This window comes from Cucurbita pepo, chromosome 9 (assembly GCF_057944985.1).
Source record: "Cucurbita pepo subsp. pepo isolate OVF chromosome 9, ASM5794498v1, whole genome shotgun sequence".
Taxonomy (NCBI): Eukaryota; Viridiplantae; Streptophyta; class Magnoliopsida; order Cucurbitales; family Cucurbitaceae; genus Cucurbita; species Cucurbita pepo.
Window position 1 is genome coordinate 2,140,208 of NC_141806.1, and position 21,693 is coordinate 2,161,900.

The 21,693-nt window shown below is 36.0% G+C and overlaps 4 protein-coding genes across 4 annotated transcripts; 2 read left to right on the plus strand and 2 right to left on the minus strand.

The window, feature by feature from the left end:
• Positions 1 to 370: 370 nt before the first annotated feature.
• Positions 371 to 5,080, minus strand: LOC111801821 (uncharacterized). Its single transcript, XM_023685995.2, has 4 exons — positions 4,747 to 5,080; positions 4,219 to 4,475; positions 2,317 to 2,762; positions 371 to 938 (listed from the first exon to the last, which is right to left on the minus strand). The coding sequence occupies exons 1-4, from the start codon at positions 4,887 to 4,889 to the stop codon at positions 681 to 683; spliced, it is 1,104 nt and encodes a 367-aa protein (XP_023541763.2). The 5' UTR covers positions 4,890 to 5,080; the 3' UTR covers positions 371 to 680.
• Positions 5,081 to 7,104: 2,024 nt separating this feature from the next.
• On the plus strand, positions 7,105 to 12,147 carry LOC111801822 (uricase-2 isozyme 2). Its single transcript, XM_023685996.2, has 8 exons — positions 7,105 to 7,391; positions 7,832 to 7,924; positions 9,016 to 9,091; positions 9,546 to 9,655; positions 10,687 to 10,778; positions 10,958 to 11,131; positions 11,207 to 11,300; positions 11,917 to 12,147. The coding sequence occupies exons 1-8, from the start codon at positions 7,173 to 7,175 to the stop codon at positions 11,998 to 12,000; spliced, it is 942 nt and encodes a 313-aa protein (XP_023541764.2). The 5' UTR covers positions 7,105 to 7,172; the 3' UTR covers positions 12,001 to 12,147.
• A 1,262-nt stretch (positions 12,148 to 13,409) lies between these two features.
• On the plus strand, positions 13,410 to 15,170 carry LOC111802622 (UDP-Glycosyltransferase superfamily protein). The gene has a single exon (XM_023687055.2). It carries the CDS (start codon positions 13,504 to 13,506, stop codon positions 14,995 to 14,997), a length of 1,494 nt encoding a protein of 497 aa, XP_023542823.2. The 5' UTR covers positions 13,410 to 13,503; the 3' UTR covers positions 14,998 to 15,170.
• Positions 15,171 to 16,656: 1,486 nt separating this feature from the next.
• NUDX26 (nudix hydrolase homolog 26) lies at positions 16,657 to 20,156 on the minus strand. Its single transcript, XM_087126713.1, has 6 exons — positions 19,953 to 20,156; positions 19,822 to 19,872; positions 19,386 to 19,478; positions 18,013 to 18,107; positions 17,205 to 17,319; positions 16,657 to 17,094 (listed from the first exon to the last, which is right to left on the minus strand). The coding sequence occupies exons 1-6, from the start codon at positions 20,118 to 20,120 to the stop codon at positions 17,029 to 17,031; spliced, it is 588 nt and encodes a 195-aa protein (XP_086982839.1). The 5' UTR covers positions 20,121 to 20,156; the 3' UTR covers positions 16,657 to 17,028.
• Between the last annotated feature and the right edge of the window lie 1,537 nt (positions 20,157 to 21,693).

Below are 21,693 nucleotides of genomic sequence, written 5' to 3' on the forward strand. Positions count from 1 at the left end.
AATAATAACAAATAATAACAAATTTAGGTAATTTTCGGATGTACGTATGAAAACCCAATTCATAAAATTCGTATAGGTTGGGTTGATTGATAAGTTTTTCGGGTCATCTATTTTTTTAATACCCCTTTAATGTAATTCTCACGAGTACTCAAATGATTGACGTATACTTCTTCTATTGAATTCGAGTACTCAAATCTTGTACTTCATAAATTTGTCTACCAACAAAAACATGTTCATCTGTCCAAATACATTATTGATACAATAAGTTTACGATACAACTCTTTATTAACTAATTTAAATATTATTTTTGCCCGAACTAATTTGAAAAATTTTAAACACTCGGAATTTATTTAGCCTATTTATTAAATTATAACACATATTTTGAGAAAATAAGCACTATACATGAATACAATTGAAAATTACAGATAGCTTCACAAACACAATGCTTCCTTCAAGATCACTTCTTGATCGCTTATCAGCAATGCCATGAGAAATAACTTCAAAGAATACAATGCAATGAAGATGAACCATGCCCAACCACAATGGAAAACAGCAGAGAATGTGCAATATGATACAGTTATTTAGGTGACCATATACATTAGGGAAGAAAATTCAGGTAAAAATGGCGACGAATGCAGCAAAGACCAGACGGTTTAGCTCAAGGCGTGTTCGATGAAACGTCAAGGTGCCAATCCAAGTTCCTTTCTTGTCTTTCCCACAAACAAGTCTCCAGATTTAATCAATCCAGGAATGCATCCGCTAATTGTCGTGAAAGGAAGTTGTGCAACTCCCTCTTTCCTTCCGAGCGACACGATTGCAAGGGGCGAACCGAGTTTGTATGTAGCTAACTTGCTCTCATTTCCACCCATCAACAACACTTTTAGGTTCTTGGAAGTTATATGAGCATGTCTTTCTGCTAAATAACCTTGTTTGATTTCCTGTTCAATGAATCCAAAGTCATTAAATAGCACATGAAGGATATTGAGTATCTGAACAGAAATATGATAGTAGGTTAACACATCGATCCAAGTCGAAGCCGAGTTGCGTGCTCTATCTGACCCTAGTACAGCTTATGTGAGATCCTACCGTTGGGAGGAGAACAAAATATTTTTTATAAAGGTGTGGAAACTTCTCCCTAGCAGATGCGTTCTAAAAACCTTGAGGAGAGGCCCAAAAGGGAAAGTCCAAAGAAGATAATACTTGTTAGCGGTGGGCTTGGATTGTTACAAATGGTATCAAAGCCAGACACCGGGCTATGTGCCAGCGAGGAGGCTAAGCCCCGAAGGAGGTGAACACGAGGCGGTGTGCCAACAAGGACGCTGAGCCCTACAGGGGGTGGATTGGGGGTCCTACATTGATAGGAGAAGAGAAAGAGTGTCAGCGAGGACACTGGTCCCGAAGGGGGGTGGATTGTGAGATCCCACATCGGTTGGGGAGGAGAACAAAACATTCTTTATATAAGGGTGTGGAAACCTCTCCCTAGCATATGCATTTTAAAAATCTTGAGGGGAGGTCCAAAAGGGAAAACCTAAAAAAGACAATATCTGTCAGCGAATGGCTTGAATTGTTACAAATGGTATCAAAGTCAGACACTAAATGATCTGCCAGCGAGGAGGCTAAGCCCCAAAGGGGGTGGACACAAGGTGGTATGCATGCAAGGACGTTGGGCCCATAGTGGTTGGATTGGGGTCCCACATTAGTTGGAGAAGGGAAAAAGTGTCAACGAGAACGTTGGGCCCAAAGGAGGGTGGATTGTGAGATCCCACATCGGTTGGGGAGGAGAACGAAACATTTTTTATAAGGGTGTGGAAACTTCTTCCTAGCAGACGCGTTTTAAAACCTTGAGGGAAAGCCGAAAGGGAAAGCCAAAAAATGACAATATCGGTTAGCGGTGGGTTGGTTAGCGGTGGGTTGTTATAGCTTACTTCATCACTCTTGACATTTTTTCATTTTTCCCTCCTTTTTCTTGCACCGTCTACAAAAACGATCTGCTTTTAGGACATTCTTTGTAAATTCAATCACAAAGGACAGTAACACAATACATTATCCTACGTTAATCTAAAAGTGCTAAAAGCCAGAAGCAGTAAACGTGTTTCAAACAAACTGTCATGATAAAAGCGTTCAGATATGCATGTATCGATGAGTGCCATGTAAAATTGGTAGTCATCTACAAGATTACCAACTCCAATGCTCTTTTTCAGATTTAATCAGATGAAATTTGATTCATAAACAAGATAAATGTTATCTACTTTAGATATTAATTAGATGCAATAAGGGCTAATTAGAAACGTCAAGATTTTCAGATAAAGGACTTGCCTGGAGGTCTGTGATATCTCCAACTGCAAAGACATTCTTAAAACCCCTGACTCTCATGTGCTTGTCAACCATCAGTCTTCCATGGATGTCCAAGCTGTTTGTCAAGACGGTCTCTTTCAGCCACTCTGATCCAATTGGCTTTCCGGTACACATGAAGTGGCAATCGGCTGCAATAGTCTCGCCGCCTGAAGTTCGATATACTCCTTCTGATATAGATTGCATTGAAATAGATTGTTGTAGGATCACTTCAACTTTCTTTGATGTTAACCAGTTAAGTGCCTTTTGGGAAGCCTTAAACCCGACAAATTCCATTAATCTCGACCCCCGGTGTATTAATTTCAAATTTTTCTCTGGGAAATCAACAGCAATTTCAGCAGCGAGCTCTACGCCAGTAGGACCACCTCCAATTATTAAAATTGTATTGGCAGCTTTTATCTTCTCACATTCTGTATCAAAAAAAAACAAGTTAGCTTGGTGTGCAGAACATCTATGCTGCTTCCAAATCCTACCCCTATACGTTTGAACGAAGTAAACAAATGTGATGACAAGATAAGGTAGTTGGCTTCCCCCACCTGCCTGGAGAGGGGAGCGAAGCATTCCTGATAAAGATGTGGAAACCTCTCCCTACTAGACGCATTTTAAAACCTTGAGGGGAAGCCCAAAAGGGAAAAAGCCCAAAAAGGACAATATCGCTAGTTGTGGGCTTGAGCTATTATAAAGGGTATCAGAGTCAAATACTGGGCAGTGTGCCAGCGAGGACGTTGGACCTCCAAGGGGGGTGGATTGTGAGATCCCACATTAGTTGGAGAGAGGAACAAAGCATTTACTATAAGGGTGTGAAAACCTCTCCCTAGTAGACGCGTTTTAAAACCTTGAGGGGAAGCCCGAAAGGGAAAGCCCAAAAAGAACAATATCGGCTAGCGATGGACTTGGGCTGTTACAGAAAGAGAAACTTATGCCTACTTTCAGCTTCTGCAGATCTTTTTTAGAATAACTAGAGTGTCACATGTATTATGTTTATGCTTTGCCCACCCCAAACTTATCTCCAAGAGACAACTTTTGAGTTACAAGTTCTCAACCTAGGAGATTGAGCCTAGATTTCACTACATCAAGAAGAATTTCACCAAGAACATTAGAGAAATATCATGCTCTTTATAATTTTATCTTTGTCCCTGCTCTTACTAAAATTGGATAAAGGCAAACTCAATATAAGAACCTGGCAACTCCAAAAGTTGTTGGTGCAAAAATAAGAGGAATTCTGTCTAGCTAATGTACAAACCCCTTGGGACATGGGAAGGAGCCAGTTTTTCTCAGTCAAGAGTGCCTCGTCACTCTGCTACTTTAAGAGATTATTGTAACGGCCCAAACTCGTCGCTAGCAGATATTGTTCTCTTTGGGCTTTCCTCTCAAGGTTTTTAAAACCCGTCTGCTAGGGAGAAGTTTCCACACCCTTATAAAGAATCCTTCATTCTCCTCCCCAACCGATGCGATGTGAGATCTCACAATTGATTGGGGGGTCCCACATCGATTGGAGAAGGGAACGAGTGCCAACGAGGATGCTGGACCCTGAAGGGGGTGGATTGTGAGATTCCACATCGGTTGGGGAGGAGAACGAATTCTTTATACGAGTGTGGAAACCTCTCCCTAACAGACACGTTTTAAAAACCTTGAGAGAAAGCCCGAAAAAGAAAGTTCAAAGAGGACAATATCTGCTAGCGGTGGACTTGGGCCGTTATAATTACAAACACAAACAAAATTTTATAGAGAAAGTTGCATATCAGGTAAGCAACGGAGAAAAAATAAAATGTGCAAGTCCATGCAGATCCTACAACCGAAATTTTAGTATGGCCAGTTCTACCTCAATAACGAACATAAAAAAATCATTTAATCAACTTTATTCACCTGCTTGGTATTGACTGAGCCTTTCAGTTTTACTTTTTGGAACAGCTTCCTCGTGACCGGTGGCAACGACGAGATAATCATAGGGAACTGAAGAGCCATCTGAAACAAAAACTTCGTTGTCTGTGATACTCATGGCTGCAGATGAAACAATTCTTGCATTGGGAAGGTAATCAGTATGATTAATCACTGATCTTTCAGCAAATGACGGCTCCACCATTGACCTCAAACCAGCCCATGAGATCTCAAAATACTCCTTCCTGAGTCCAATCAAACCATTACAACCTTACTAAAAAGTATTTTCTTCAGGAAAAGCAAGGGAACACTACTCGAGTTGTTGTAAAGAACGTAATAAATTAAATATTAGAAAAACCATCAGCGATCCGTTACAGCAATTTGTATTACGAAAGAGGATTTCGTTGAACGAGTATAATTCTCAGTTTTAATATCAATAACAATACTCGTGATCCAATAAATCGAACAAGAATAGAAAAGAACTCCAATAACAAACGAAAGTACAAGCAAGCTTACTGATCGATTAGCACGACATCGGCGACAAACTGAAGGGAATGAGCAACAAAAGCGCCGCCGATTCCTCCGCCTACTACCACCACCCTCTTCTTGTCCTCCGCCCCCAGCATTTGCAGGCCTTTCACAGAACTCCTCAGACACATCTTTGAAGCGATTTCAAACACCTCTTCGTAGCTCAAAACTCAAATGTTAAAATACTAAACAGCGAATAAAGTTGAGAATTGTCTCAAGATCAAGAAATCGGTACTTTCCAGTGGGAAAGCTCGAGATTCCGGCTGATTTTGGGGTTCGGCAAGAGGATTTGCAGCGTTGAAAAAATGGGGGGGAAGAAATAAAATGTGAGCTATTGGAAACTGAAATAATTGGGCTTTGTTGGCGCGCATAGCTAGAAAAACGGTTAGCTTACTGACACGTGTCCATTACGAACATTAATTCCTAGCGATATTTGTTTTTCTGTTTCTGTAACGTTTATTTGTTTTTCTAATTTTAGATTTATTTTTCTAGTTTTTTTTTTCTGTTTTCAATTAAATTATTATTTTCTATATATTTGTATTTAATAACAACTTTAATTTATGATTTATTTTCCAAAAAATAAATTCATAATAACACAAAAAAAAAAAAAAAAACTAAAAATTATAATTTAACTAATTATTTATTAAATATGGTAAACCTCACCAACAAAATTTATTCTTTTCAATAACCAAAAAAAACCCATTTTTATTTAACAATTATATATATATATATATATATATGCAACCACCGAATCTAGAGAGTAATTACAATAAGTTATACAAAGAAGATTCAAGTATCAAATCAACAAAGAAGTGAGTGACAATAAAATATTACTTGATATTAGAAAGGGATTGGGATAGTTTTTGAGTTTTGTAGTTGAATTACATTTAAAATTATTTATGTTATGTCTTATTTTATTTTATTTATATTTAATAGTTTTTATTGGTAGTTTGTAGTCTGTAGTTTAACTATATTATTGTTTGAATTTTCTTTTTGGCGTATTTAAAAGTATCTAATATTCAAGTTTGAAATCGCGTGGAATACAAAGAAACTTATGTTTGAAATTTGTTGTGTGCTATGTTTTTTTCAAACTTTACTTTAATTAATTTTGGACTGAATCATCTTGGTATCCGAGAGTGACCATCATAGATTTCAAGTTCCATCTAAAGAGTTATTCATCCTTGTAACTCGCTATTAGTTTGACTCAATTCGTTAATAATTATTCAAACTTCTCTATTTTCAAACGTGTAATTTTCAAGCCATCTTCTTAGAAAGTATCTTCGGTTTGTGTAATATTTCAATCTATTTAATTATGTAAAATTCTAAATTGAATCTTTTTTCAAATTTTGGTTGATTTAATTGAAAATTTAATATTTAATTTGGCAAACAAAAAAAAACCAATAACAATTGGAATTATAATATTAATTCAAATGCAAATTCACATTTTCTGAATTAATTTTTTTTAATAATATTGATAAAAGAATATAAAACGACAACAACCTTCATAATTTGGATATAAATATCAATAATAAGGTTTATAATTTATTTAAAAATAGAAAAATATATATTCACTAATTTCATACAAATATTTATTGACATTAATAACATTTAACATTTTATTAGCAAAATCCAACTTAAATTTAAATACAATATTTAAAAAATCAAGTTTATGCCATATAAAAAATCGACGTGGGACCGCCCCCTTTTGGGCCCAACGTAATCAACCCCCTTCGAGGCCTAGCGTCTTTACTGGCACACCGCATCGTGTCTACTCCCTTCGAGGAACAACAAGAAGGCTGGGCCCAACGTCCTTACTAGCACACCGCCTCGTGTCTACCCCTTTCGGGGAACAGCGAAAAGGCTAACACATCGTCCGATGTCTGGCTCTGATACCATTTGTAAAGACCCAGATCCACTACCAGCAGATATTGTCCTCTTTGGATTTTCTCTTTCGGGCTTCCCCTCGAGGCTTTAAAATGCGTCTGCGAAGGGAAGATTCTGTACCCTTATAAATGGTGGTTTGTTCTCCCCCAATCAACGTCGGACATCATAATAATAATAATAAAATAAAATAAATAAAAAATTAGTATTTTTAAAAATACATTTAAAAATAAATTAATTACCTATCTTTTTTTTTTTTATCTATTTAATTTACCAACTTTAATAATAATTTAAGAGGAGATATCTAAACTTTTAATTTATATTTAATAAGTGATCGAACTTTAAAAAATATTTAATTAATTCTTAAATATTTATTTTTTTAAAAAAACCGTCCCACTAAAAATGTAACTTGCCGTGTAAAATATAACAACAGCTCCGGACAACGGACTTTTCTTTACTTAAAGGATTGCTGCTTTTCGTCTGCAAAAATCATCTTCGAACTCACAGCCAAAAACTGATCTCCGATCACGTTCATGGCGGCTGACGACGCTGTGGTTGTAGTGAACGGTTTGAACTTCGACCAGAAGCACGGGAAGGAGCGAGTTCGAGTGGCTCGGGTATGGCGGACTAAAGATGGCCGTCATTTCATCGTCGAGTGGAGCGTTGGCATCAGTCTTATTTCCGATTGTGTTGCCGCTTACGTTAGCGATGATAATTCCGAAATCGTTGCAACCGATACTATGAAGAATACTGTAATTGTTTTCTTTTCTATGCTCTCATCGTTTCATTGGTGATTTTGATGATTTGTTGATTGTGTTTCTTGTGTATCTGTTTGGTTTGAGTGAAATTTGTGATATCGAGTAACTTCTGATCTTGAGAAGTGTTACGTATTAGTAAAGCGGTTCATGAATGGAAAATTTCTGAAAGGCAGGGTTTGGATCTTGAGTTTGGGAAACAGAGCAAAGCGCAAAAAGAGCCTACGCTTTTTTATGATTAAGGAAAAAACGAAGCGAGGGATTGATTTGACGGTGCGGTGCTGAAAGATGGAAAGTTATTGTCTAGAGTTGGAATCTTGAACAAGACGGAATTAAACCTTTCTGCATAATAATCATAACAGTTCACTATTGATTTTTTGGTTCTAATATTGTTACTCGCTTTACGATTAAAAGTTAATGGAATTTATGTCATTCAGGTGTACGCCAAAGCCAAGGAATGCTCTGATCAAATTTCAGTGGAAGATTTTGCGATTCTTCTTGCCAAACACTTCACATCATATTACAAGCAGGTACATCCCATGTTTCAACTTGTATTCTTAATTATTCGCGTGTTTGGCACTAATTGAAGTTGTAAATTGGAGCTGGTAAGCATTGAAAGTAATAGTGATCTCCATTTCAAAGCTCTTGCATGATCACTTAACCAGTTCTGGAACTTCACTATAGCCGACATGTTTTTATTCTCTTGCTCTACATTACTTATTAATACATTGGGGGAACTCATTGTCCCACCGGTTTTGCTTTGTGGGCCGGGAATGCCCGACTTATCAATTTATCCGGTAAACTACTGGGGGCTCATGTAGCCCTGCCGGATTAATCGTATTCTGGCCGGAGCAATGAACCAATTCGAAGTGGCTCATTTCGTACCTGAGAAGCCCATGTATGAACAAGGATTAATTTTACTTTCCCACCTAGCTACTCTAGGTTGGGGCGTAGGTCTTGGTGGGGAAGTTATAAACACCTTTCCGTACTTTGTGTCTGGAGTTCTTCACTTAATTTCCTCCGGGTTTCATAAAGATTACATAATTATTGCTGTTCAAGTGGAACCATTGTTTTCTCAATTCCAACAAGTTCATTTTTAACCTTGAAAAATGGGGGCCAATTCTTGAAAATGTCATGTGTCAGGTCCTACAATTAGTGATGAATTATCAGCATAATTTGAGGTTTTTATTGGTAGATTACCTACCTGCTTTCTGAATCAAAAACCTTGTTCTTCAAGTGTTAAAAAAAATTTGCTGTCTGCCATTATAGATCTATTCCGACCTTTTTTCCTTAAAAACATACAATCATGGATCAAATATGACCATAGTATTTGAGATGTTCTCCAGATGCATGCACCAACAGTAAATAACCAGTCCACTGAATTAGTTACATATTGGCCGGACAGAGTAAACATCTCTCCACCAATTTCCATAAAACGATGTTTCTTGCTTCCTTCTCGAACTTCCTTCATTTTTTTTTATCTTTTCTTCTGCTCAAATCCCTTTTTCCTCATTGCACGTGTTGCTCTTCCTCGGGATATTTTTCTTATTATTATTATTAGTTGGTGCTAAAAGTTAATAGATCCAAAGATGTTCTCTAATATGTGCAATTCATGTTGCAGGTTACTGCTGCGGTAGTGAAAATTGCAGAAAAGTCATGGGAGCGTGTATCTGTCAATGGTCAGCCACACAACCATGGTTAGTTGTTCTTCTTTGGTAAAGTTTGACCACTGAATAATTCTTAATTCTTATAGACGATCGTTAATAACTCTTTGCTGAGAACTAATTTTTATCATTACATTCAACCTTTGCAAAGATAATGAAGATGTTGAAATATTTAGTTTAAAGATTTTTTTTTTTCGGTAGGAAACAATAACATTTAATTGATATGATGAAATTATAAAAAGATGAGATTCTATCCAATGGGTTATAGAAAAACTTTTCCGTTTGGTCATGAGAGTAAATAAACTGTAATTACAAAGGGAACAGGAGAGAGATAAGAAAGTTATAGAAGTGAGGAAGGATTGAGCATCTTGCTCCTTTTCTTTAGAACTTCAAGTTAATAAAGCTTCCATTGTTCAATCTTCCTTATCTGCGAATTGGAATCTTTGAGTTCTTATTTTATTCTCTTACATGTATTATTTTATTGAAGGCTTCAAACTTGGACCTGAAAAGCACACTACAGAGGTGATATTTAAGAAGTCAGGTGCGTTACAAGTGAGCTCTGGCATTGAGGAACTGTCTTTGCTGAAGACAACTCAAGTAAGTCTGCTCTTTTAAATACATATTCAAAGTCCATCACTGTATATAACTCATGGTTATATAGTGGTCTTTAAATTGAAGGAGTGCTAACTGAGATGCACCACTTTTTCTTATTCTAAAATCTTGTCTCATGCGTTTTTTTTTTTATAATAATGAAAGCTATTTTATTTCGTCTATCAGTCAATTAAGCCACTTCTGCATAGTCTACCTCACCAGCTTCGCGTCATCTTCTCTCTATTCTTTATCAGCACTACACATTTCTATACCTAAAATTCACCCTTCATATCCAAATCTATTCAAACTCAGAAGTACCCTGAAATTTTCCAAGGTCAAAGGTCTATTTAGCTGGTACAGACGCAGCTGTGTCCGTATATAGTTTAGAGATTCTCCTCATGGTTACTTTGTTCGAGGGCTCCAAAGAAAGGAGTCAAGCCTCGATTAAGGGGAGGCTGTTTGAGAGCTCCATAAACTTCAGGGGAGGCTTATGGTGTACTTTGTTCGAGGGGAGGATGGTTGAGGATTGTTGGGAGTGAGTCCCACATCGACTAATTTGGGGAATGATCATGGGTTTATAACTAAAGGAATACATCTCCATTGGTATGAGGCCTTTTGGGGAAGCCCAAAGAAAAACCATGAGAGCTTATGCTCAAAGTGGACAATATCATACCATTGTGGAGAGTCATGATTCCTAGCAGTTCAGGCATTAAGAGCAAATTATCTGAGAAACATCAAGAGTCAGATTTTGATTGAACATGAATTCTCCTTGAAGTCTAAGCTTTATGATTTTATGATGACAATCTAAAAGCCATTTAATGTAAATTACTTAGCTGGCATGATTAGCTTTGATGTCACTCAAGAAGGATTTGGTGTATCCAGGGGTAAAGTTTCCTTTTAATCAAGAGTTGGCACTTGATCAACTTGTAGAATGCATAGCAGACAAAAATTTCAGTAAATTTTCTACTAGTAGATGGTGTTTAGATATCTTATGTTTTTGCTATTTTCTCTCCGAACTTTATTGTGTGATCGAGCAGTCAGGTTTTGAGCAATTTTTTCGGGATAAGTACACAGCTCTTCCTGAGACACGAGAGAGGATATTGGCCACCAAGGTTTCTGCTTCATGGAGGTATATTCTTTAATGATCAGACTTTTGTCTGAGAACTAATACCTTCTCATATAGCTTCTGGTTCTCTTGCCTTATTATTGTACAGGTCGAAGAGCAATCAATTCCAAGTATTTTTGTTTTTGTTTTTGTTTGGTTTCTTGTATTTGGTTCACAAACAAAATTTATATACTTTGATGCAGGTATTCATTTGAATCTATGTCTAGTATCCCTAAACAGCAGTGTTACTTCACGGAAACATACCTTGATGTCAAAAAAGTGTTAGCTGACACCTTCTTTGGTCCTCCAAAAGAGGGAGTTTATAGCCCATCTGTTCAATACACTCTTTATGAAATGGCAAATAACGTTCTCAGCAGGTGAATGCTCAATTGTACTAAATACCTTTAAATGTTTGAAGTCTGTTAATAATTTTTGGACTTCCACTATTTTAGGTTCCATGTTATATCATCAGTGAGGCTGAAAATGCCAAATCTCCACTTCTTACCTGTCAACATATCAACAAAAGATAATCGGAGTATCGTTAAGGTAAGAGTCTGTTTACAACGGTTCACTTTTCGTTTTCCATATTTATTGAAGAGGTCTAGGCTGTGATCTGGTGATCTATGTGCAACCCTGCTTCGACTCTCAAACTTATTTTGAGTTCATGCAAAGTTCTTGCTATCTTTGTTGCCAATCTCCTACCCATTTCAGTTCTTGCTATCTTTGTTCTATTAACTCTCTGGTTAATCTTGGCAATAATTCACTAAATTCCTGAGAATTTCTTATGTTTTTTAGATGGACGTCCAAGTTCTTTCATTCAGTGCTATTGCTTATAATATACATTCATTCTTCCTTTTTGCAACCCTTTTAATAATGAGTTTAAATTTAGCACCTATCTTGGTTAAAATTTAGAGTGCCGTTAGCTCGAAATATAGGGCTAAAATGACTTTCTAAGTGCTTAAAAGTACCATTTTTGGCCCTAATAGCATTTTTTAAACACTTAGAAAGTCATTCCAAAGAAGCTCGTAATCTCACGTCTTGTTAGCGTCAATTACAACCATCATTATACTTATATAACTAAAAGTCTCCCTACATAGGAACTATATCACAAAAATAGGAAGAAAAAAGTCTTACGGAAATGAATGATGGTGTTGTTTTGCAGTTTGAGGATGATGTGTATCTGCCAACAGATGAACCCCATGGATCAATTGAAGCTTGCTTAAGCCGCTTATCTTCTAAGCTTTGAGGAAATTTAAGCATTTTCAGTGTCAATAAGGTCACAGCCAGGTTATGCCTTTCCATTTCTAGAAAACTTTCTGTATAACTCTGAACAAATCCTCTCGCTTTTAAGTTTAAATAATGATGAACAATGCAGAAGAAATGTTTATTTAAATTAGAAGGTTGATGATGCCTGTTTCTCGATTGTTTTGAGTGTCCGGGAGTAGCATAATCCTAGGTCGGTAGTTGCCATGGAGTGAACTCATTCCTTTTAAAGCCCGATCTCAATTTTCACTTTCATGAAAATAAGTAGGACTAAATGCAACCAGTTGTTTAATAGGTGGTGGGTGGGTGCAACACAAGTGTGGACGGTGAGAGCGATTGTGTGCCACTTTGTTCTAATCTAGCGAACAAGTCCACCTTGAAAAATTCAGACTTTGATGACAAAGTCGACGTATGCTCGAGACTCGAGACTCGAGACACGTTTGAGATAAATGTTTTAGAAAATGTGAGCAGGGAAATACGTTGAAAACAATGTTATAAGTTAAAAACAAGTAGGTAACAAGAACGGTTTCGATAGCATATAGTATGGGTAAGAAGTGAACTAGTCATATCCCTCTATATTACATTTTGTGTGCCACTTGTTCTAATCCAGCGAAAAAGGTCTACCATGAGAATTTCAGACTTTGATGACAAAGTCGACGTATGCTCGAGACTCAAGACACGTTTGAGATAAATGTTTTAGAAAATGTGAGCGAGAAAATACGTTGAAAACAATGTTATATGTTAAAAACAAGTAGGTAACAAGAACGGTTTCAATAGCATATAATCTGGGTAAGAAGTGAAGTAGTCACATCCTTCTATATTACATTTTAGGGCATTTTAACCCTAGCGGGTGTAGACATAGTTTTAGTGAACAATTATACAGGTATGTAAAAGCTTATCTAAGAAGAAAGTATGTATAAGGAGTTTAGACATAACATGTTACTCATAAAATAGATAACTTAGAAGAAGAAAGCATGACCATGACACGTTCAAATGTTTTTATTCGGTAACATTATTATATTTTTAATGTTAGATTTATGAATGCATAATTATTTTTTTAAAAAATAAAATTTTAAAAAAATATTTCAGATTATAAATTCATTTTATTTTTATTTTTATTCAAATATGTAAAATATGATACATCATATTGTAAAACAATAATGATACAAAATATGTTAATATATTAATCCACAATAATTTAATTAATAGCTAAAACTATATATATATACAAACACACGTCATAAATAAATACATTTTCTTTATTTTTATTTTTAAACTTATTATTAACTTTATATTTAAAATCGCTCTCAAATATATTTTTAATTATTTAAAATTACGGTATGATATAAAAATTGTGTTTGAAAGTGTAAATTAAAAGAAAAAAAAAAAAAGTGATTTAAATTCCAAACTTCTAGAATCTCTCCGTCTCTCCCAAAATTTGGGTTGGCTTAATCGGAAAGCGCATGGTTCCCCCAAATCCACCGCCATGGATGATCTTCACCTCACAGATCAACCGCTTCCCAATCCCAAACATTCCCACTCTCTCAAATCTCGACCTTCTTCTTCTTCTATGATCTTCTTCTACTGTTCATCCATTCTCATCCTCCTTCTATCAATTTCCCTCTTCGCTTTCACCAAAACAGATCATTTCAAATCTCAATCTCTTAAAACCCTTTTTCAAGAACTCATCGATCTTCTCAACGCATCTCGAAATCCCAAGCAAACCTCTGTTCCTAATCCGTTTTCGACGTCCTCTCAATGTGTTCTTTGGATGGCTCCATTTCTTTCCGGCGGCGGGTACAGTTCAGAAGCTTGGTCCTACATTTTAGCCCTTCATGATCATGTAAGAAACCCTAATTTTCGTTTGGCTATTGAGCAACATGGCGATCTAGAATCCATTGATTTTTGGGAGGGTTTACCAGATTCTGTGAAGAATTTGGCCATTGAACTTCATAGAACAAAATGTAGAATCAATGAAACTATTGTGGTTTGTCATAGTGAACCAGGTGCTTGGAATCCTCCTTTGTTTGAAACTTTTCCTTGCCCACCAGGTGTTTACCAAAATTTCAAGTCAGTGATTGGCAGAACAATGTTTGAAACTGATAGAGTAAGTCAAGAACATGTTAATCGTTGTAATGAAATGGATTTTGTTTGGGTTCCTTCTGAATTTCATGTCTCTACATTTGTGAAAAGTGGGGTTGATCCTTCTAAAGTTGTGAAAATTGTTCAACCCATTGATGTTAATTTCTTTGATCCATTGAATTATAGTCCATTTAGTCTTGAATCTTTAGGAACTCTTGTTCTAGGAGACAAAAACATGGAAGAAGAAGTAAGCTTAGAGAAGGGATTTGTGTTCTTGAGTATCTTCAAATGGGAATTTAGAAAAGGTTGGGATCTGTTATTGGAAGCATATTTGAAAGAATTCTCCAAGAATGATGGAGTTGGGTTGTTCTTATTGACAAATCCTTACCATACTGATAGTGATTTTGGGAACAAGATATTGGATTTTGTAGAACACTCAGGCATTCAAAGGCCAGCTTCTGGTTGGGCTCCTGTTCATGTGGTTGATACTCATATAGCTCAAACTGATTTACCTAGAGTTTACAAGGCTGCAGATGCATTTGTTCTGCCGTCCCGAGGAGAGGGGTGGGGGAGACCGCTCGTCGAAGCGATGTCGATGGCGTTGCCAGTTATCGCCACCAACTGGTCGGGGCAAACGGAGTTTTTGACCGATGAGAATAGCTATCCATTGGCAGTTGAGAGAATGAGTGAAGTGAAGGAAGGGCCATTCAAAGGGCATCTGTGGGCTGAACCATCCATTAGTAAGCTTCGAGTTTTAATGAGGGAGGTAATGACCAACGTCGATGAAGCTAAGGCGAAAGGGCGGAGGGCGAGGGAGGACATGGTCAGGCGATTCTCGCCCGACGTCGTGGCCGAGATTGTTCATCGTCATATACAAAGGATTTTTCATGAGGTGTGATGATAGATCAGATGTTTATAACTAAGATTTCATTGCTTTTTGTTTGATTTTATCAAGTTATGCATAGTTGTAGATTTGTGTAGCAGTGAATATTAGAAGTAGTAGTAGCAGATTGATATGCCTCAGTTGAATTAATTTCCATGAATAAAGCATTTGTTAAATGTTTGGAACAATGCTGATGATCAATAAAATTTTAATACAAATATTCAAATTATAATTTTATTTTATGATATTTGTTAGAGTTGCAATCATTTTTTTAACTCGATAAATAGAGATTGAATTGATATTTATATTATAGTAATATTTAAAATAAATTGAAAATGTTCTAGTTTTTTTTTTAATAAAAAAAAAACTATACAATTATTTATTTTCATTTAAATTTATTTGCCGAAGTTAAAATAGGTTGCCTTCGTAGTTTAGATGTGATTTATTATGCAACAAATAAAATTAACTTTGTTAATTTGATATCCAATTGTTGGGTTTTCATGAATATATTTACTATGTTTCTTTTTCGAACTTTGTGAATAATAATTAAACTATCAACCTTTTGAGATGATAATTAGCGTTTATGTTATATTGAACTATGATAATTATTAGTAACGTGTCGAAAACTTACTAAGTTACTATGATAATTGTTAGTAACGTGTCGAAAGACTTACTAGGTTATGTTATATTGAACTATGATAATCATTAGTAACGTGTCGAAGACTTACTAAGTTACTATGATAATTATTACTGACGTGTCGAGGACTTACTAAGTTTAGTGACATGTCGAAGACCTACTAAGTTTAGTGACTTGTCGAAGACCTACTAAGTTTAGTGACTTGTCGAAGACCTACTAAGTTTAGTGACTTGTGACCTACTAAGTTTAGTGACTTGTCGAAGACCTACTAAGTTTAGTGACTTGTCGAAGACCTACTAAGTTTAGTGACCTACTAAGTTTAGTGACTTGTCGAAGACCTACTAAGTTTAGTGACTTGTCGAAGACCTACTAAGTTTAGTGACTTGTGACCTACTAAGTTTAGTGACTTGTCGAAGACCTACTAAGTTTAGTGACTTGTCGAAGACCTACTAAGTTTAGTGACTTGTCGAAGACCTACTAAGTTTAGTGACTTGTCGAAGACCTACTAAGTTTAGTGACTTGTCGAAGACCTACTAAGTTTAGTGACTTGTCGAAGACCTACTAAGTTTAGTGACGACTTACTAAGTTTGAATGAATTTAAAAAGTATCTAATCCTAAATTTTTGGCATATTAAAAGTGTTTTTAGACATAATTTTGAAGGGTGTCAAATGAGATTTTAGACTTTCATTTTTGTGTTTAATTGATTTATGAATCTTAAAAAATGTCGAACAGACCTTTTTCAATTAGACAAAAATATTAAAAGACCCCAAAAAAAAAAGTACCGTTTAAAATAAAGATGCATATTTAATTTATAAGGATCCACCCACGCCTAGAATTTTGAGAGGAGTCGACCCACGAGTAAGGAGAGGTTGTTCGAGGACATCATAAATTTCAGAGAAGACTCTATGGTGTTATTTGTTTAATGGGAGCATTGTTGTAAATTGATGAGAGGAGTCCCACGTTAACTAATCCCATTAAGGGATGACATCCCAATCAGGGAAAATCAAAAGCACATCCACGAGAGTTTAGGCAAAAAGTAAGATAAAATCATACCATTATGGAGGTCCGTGGTTTCAAATATCAACAACATATTCTAAAGTTCGAGTTTCTAATGTCTGTAATTGTGATTTAAATAACAGTAGAGAAATATCCATCTTCAAACCTGTATAAAATCTTGTTCCCATTGAAGAAAACATGAATTATTCTCAAATATATGAGAGCATTCTACATGAACTTATTTGCAATAATCTCATTCCAAGAACACAACCCTATAACCAACCATCAATCAAGAAGGAAGACTACTTCCCCAATCAAGCTGGGTTGTGACATGTTTCTATTTCATTCAACTAAAGAATTAAACCAACATTATTGAAAGGGACAAGTATAAATATTTGTAGTAGAGAATAAAATTACTCGAGATGGGGTTTGAATACCGTTAGAACGTCTTTGTAAACAGGTTTCTTGAAATCTACAGCCTGCATGATAGAGTTTGAATGTAAGTTGAATTATCTAACTAGTATTCAGATTATTATTTTTTTTCTCAGCTTCTTTTGGTTAATGATATGTTAATGACGTGTCTACTCACACGTTCGACTACTTGTTCGGGTGACATCCATGACCATTCGCCGAACTCGGGTTTCTCAGTCCCATCACCTAAGAGATTGATCTCTTCGTCGCTTCCGGTCAACTTCAGCAGAAACCTAAAATTTTACAAACATTTGAACATGCTATAAGAGTTGCAGATGTGCATAATATCATTGAAATTTGATGAGGCGAATGAAAAGGGTCTTGGCAGGATGAGAAGAAAATGATAGAGGAAGGGTGTCTAACAGAGACACCAAGGGACATCTTAGTAGTAATACTATTATCCATTCACTGCCGTGGATTTTGTTTTATAATATATGTATCTTTAACGCCAACATGAACATAGCTCAACAGTTAAAACATTGATTCTACACGGTGTATGCCAACATGAACATAACTCAACAGTTAAGACATTGATTCTACACGGTGTACGCCAACATGAACATAGCTCAACAGTTAAGATATTGATTCTACACGGTGTACGCCAACATGAACATAGCTCAACAGTTAAGACATTGATTCTATACAGTGTACGCCAACATGAACATAGCTCAACAGTTAAGACATTGATTCTACACAGTGTACGCCAACATGAACATAGCTCATAAGACATTGATTCTACACGGTGTACGTCAACATGAATATAGCTCAACAGTTAATACAAGAAAACAGGGTTGATTGTTTCGTTTTTTTAGTAGGATCGGCATTGAGTTAATGATGACCAGATAAAACAGTGTATGTGAAGTGTGGATTTTGCTCTGAAGAATATGAAAGGAACAAGAACTATATGAATAGAAAGTAGAACTCACCACTTCTGCGCTTGACCCTTCCAGTCAGAACCCCACTGATGTCGAAGTTTTTCCCGGACATGTGGTGGGAAGTCATAAGTCAGCCAATAAGGTACCTACTTTAAGAAACCAATGTTCAACACATTTCACTATTGTACCCAATTAAGGTAAACACAAGCTTTTATTCAGGAAAACTCCCAAATGAAGAAAAATATGAGGCGAATTTACAACTTCAGTAATCCACATAGTATGCACGTTAAAACTATTAATACAGAAGGACCTATCGTTAAAAAATCATACTACAGGGTCATTGAACAAACAAGCCACATTGATGGACAAATATTAAATAACCAAGTCATTGGGCTGAGAAGATCGCTAGTAAAGTTCAGACTATTCGTTTTCCATCTCCAGAGATTAAAGAAAAAGACCACAATGAGTTACACTGGGTTGGCAAAGTAATCATAGAACCACGTTAAACTTATATACTTTTAAACTCTAGATTTAAGTCACAACAGCCTAAGCCTGCTGCTAACAGATATTGTCCTCTTCGGGCTTTCCTTTCCAGGCTTCCCCTCAAGGTTTTGAAATGCGTCTGCGAGAGGTTTCCACACCCTTATAAAAAATGTTTCGTTCCCCTCTCCAACCGATGTGGGATCTCACAATCCACCCCCCTTCGGGGTCCAGCATCCTCACTGGCACATTGCCTCTAACACCATTTGTAATGGCCAAGCCTACTGTTAGCAGATATTATCCTCTTTGGGGTTTCCCTTCTGGGCTTCCCCTCAAGGGTTTAAAATGCATCTGCGAGAAGTTTCCACACCCTTATAAAGAATGTTTCATTCTCCTCTCCGATCGATGTGCGATCTCATAGGTTGTCTATCAATGGTATTTCAATAATCAAAATGAGCATACCTCGACAATAATTGACATGCCCTCTTTTGCTTGAGGTTGGAGGTTTATATACTCATACCTCTACATTTGTTGTACTCAAAAAAAGAGAAAACAATGATATTTCAATATTCAACGAGTTATTCTTTCAAGTGGTATTGAATGTTATAAAGCAAAACGATTGTCTAGTGACCTTCTCATTAGTTGATAAGGCTTAGCACAAATAGTTTGTCCTAAAAAAAAAAAATGTAAAATGTGATTCAATTATGATAAACCAATTCTATTGATTATAATTTGATGGTAGAGTTGAAAACGAGAAAGGCAACAAGTTTACCCGTTTGTGAAAACAGAAACGTGACTTAGTGCAATATTTTAGAAATTGGATGCTGTTGATATCTAATTTCATTTGAACAGCCAAGATCTTTCTCCAGTATTCCTTCATTTTATCAATTAGAAGAACTAGGTTCATGAAAAATGTAAGAACAAGTTCATAAAAGAAATAGTACTTCAGCAATAATCTCTGCGGATCTGACTCCTGTTTCTTCTCTAAGTTCTCTGATGGCTGCACTTCTTGGATCTTCACCCTCATCCACGCCGCCCTAATGAGCAAAACAGAGCGAAAAGCTCATGATGAATAACATACAAAACGCTCAAGACCACACGTAGATGATACCATTTCATTTCCGTGCTGCTTAATTATGCTTCAAAGCTAAAATTTCAAGACTTACTGAAAACATCTTATCGAATAAACTCTTCATAAAATCCATACGCGATAATTGGACAAAAGTAGCCCTAAAACGGGCAATGTAACAGAAAACTGAAGTACTAATTCATCATTAAAAGCTCAGAAATATGCTGCTTTAACTTCGAACTTCCGTAAAAGAAAAAAACAAAACAATCAACAATAATCATAACCTAGAAGCAGACAAATCATCGTATTACCTGTGGCATTTGCCAAGCATCTGGTATATCCAACCTTGAGGCAGCAAAAATCTGTACATACCGAATTCAGATCCACATCACGGATGAATACTCGTAAAAATGTAGAGAAATAGAGAGATTTCGAGAATGACCTTCTTAGAAGAATTGATGAGGCAAATGCCAACGTTTCTGCGGTAACCTTCGGGAGGAGCTTCCATGGATGACGAGGTCGAACGCAGAGCAGATGAGAAAAGTGAAGGAGGACGACGATGATAGTGAAGAAGTGAATGATTAAAAACGACACATCGGCTTATGGCCATCCCTTTTCCCTCCCCAATTGGCGTTCAATCGACGCTCCGCGCTTCATTTATTCCTCTCCGCCGCAATATATTTAAATTCCCTTTTTACCCTCGTGTAAACAAAAAAGTAAATTACAGTAAAAAAAAGTTTAAAACGTTTTTAAAAAGACCATTTTAACCTTTTCAAAAACGTTAAAAAAAATATCTGTACCGTTAAATTTTAGACGTAAAACGTTAAATTTCATTAATATTTTTTTTTACCTTTTAAAAAGGATATTATTAACTATTTTATATAATTTAGTAAAAAATTTATAAAAAAAAAAAACGTTTCAAACGTCCTTTTTCCTATCACGATTTTAAATTGCATGAATGAGCATTTGAACTTACCCGATGATGTGAACGATAAATTATTTGATTTTACTGATTCTCGGTACTGTGAGCATTGATCAATCCCGTTTTCGTCACGGTATTGCGTACAACACAGAAAATTATGCAAATTGATGGTCAAAGTACAATGTTGTTCCGTCGTTATGTTGATCACAATTGAGGTGTTAAATGATGAACCTTGCTGCAACGGCGGTGTCAGACCAATTCGCTCACTGTGCCACACTGTTAAAATATAAAACCGAGCACAATCTAATAGATAAAATATTAATTACTACCATAGAATTTGATAGTTCAATCTTTTTACTGTTATTGACTAAAATCTAGATGAGGGGCAGAAAAGTAATAAATTTGATTTTAAGGGTTGATTAATCAAATAATAATCTAATGATTGAGAGTATAAACTAAGGTGTATATAATTAGACAAAGACAAAACGACAGCGTTTTTGTTCAAAAGCAAATACAATTATTGAAATTTCAACAAACACTTGAATCATAACTACCAATAGTTTTTTTTTTTTTTTTATATATTGACCAATAATTAATTAATTTAATTTTGGTTATATATACAAGTGGTTATTCCTTTCTTTAATTTAAAATTTAATAAAAAAATATATTTAATTACAAATAATTCAGCACTTTATCAAATTAAAAAAAGGGTTAATTTACGAGCTGAATATATCAGTGATTATTACTTTATGGCGTGCCCGTGAGAACATTGGACCCCAACGGGTGGATTATGAGATACGTTAGGCTTTAAGGGGTAGATTGTGACATCGAGCCATTACAAATGGCATCAGAGCTAGACATAGAGTGTTGTGCTAATGAGAATGCTAGGCCCTTAAGGGAGTGGATTGTGAGATATGTTGTGCCCCTCCCTCAAGGAAGGTGGATCGTGAGATACGTTGGGTCCCTCCCCCGAGGAGGGTGGATTGTGAGATAGTTGGGCCCCAAGAAGGGTAGTTGTGATATCGGGTCATTATCAGGGTTAGACACGGGAGGTCGTGCCAATAAGGATGCTAGGTGCCTTAGAGGGTGGATCGTGGGATACGTCAGGCCCTAAAAAGGGTAGATTGTGAGATACCACATTGACAATTTTTGAAGCGTGATTATTAGCACTGGAATTTAACGGTTATTTTCACGTATAGAAATATTTATCTTTAAGACTTTTTTTTTTTTAATGTCAAATTTTTTCAGTAATAGGTAAGGT

What these genes read in the sequence shown, in the direction of transcription:
- LOC111801821 (XM_023685995.2), bottom strand. Translation starts at nt 4,889, where the DNA reads ATGTGTCTGAGGAGTTCTGTGAAAGGCCTGCAAATGCTGGGGGCGGAG. An exon ending in GCTCAGTCAATACCAAGCAG is followed by an intron (nt 2,763 to 4,218) that starts GTGAATAAAGTT and finishes TTTTTGATACAG; the next exon opens with AATGTGAGAAGATAAAAGCT. An exon ending in GAGATATCACAGACCTCCAG is followed by an intron (nt 939 to 2,316) that starts GCAAGTCCTTTA and finishes TTCATTGAACAG; the next exon opens with GAAATCAAACAAGGTTATTT.
- LOC111801822 (XM_023685996.2), top strand. Translation starts at nt 7,173, where the DNA reads ATGGCGGCTGACGACGCTGTGGTTGTAGTGAACGGTTTGAACTTCGAC. An exon ending in AAGGTTTCTGCTTCATGGAG is followed by an intron (nt 10,779 to 10,957) that starts GTATATTCTTTA and finishes ACTTTGATGCAG; the next exon opens with GTATTCATTTGAATCTATGT. An exon ending in GCAAATAACGTTCTCAGCAG is followed by an intron (nt 11,132 to 11,206) that starts GTGAATGCTCAA and finishes CCACTATTTTAG; the next exon opens with GTTCCATGTTATATCATCAG.
- LOC111802622 (XM_023687055.2), top strand. Translation starts at nt 13,504, where the DNA reads ATGGATGATCTTCACCTCACAGATCAACCGCTTCCCAATCCCAAACAT.
- NUDX26 (XM_087126713.1), bottom strand. Translation starts at nt 20,120, where the DNA reads ATGGCCATAAGCCGATGTGTCGTTTTTAATCATTCACTTCTTCACTAT. An exon ending in ATGCTTGGCAAATGCCACAG is followed by an intron (nt 19,479 to 19,821) that starts GTAATACGATGA and finishes TTTGCTCATTAG; the next exon opens with GGCGGCGTGGATGAGGGTGA. An exon ending in CCGAACAAGTAGTCGAACGT is followed by an intron (nt 17,095 to 17,204) that starts GTGAGTAGACAC and finishes TCTATCATGCAG; the next exon opens with GCTGTAGATTTCAAGAAACC.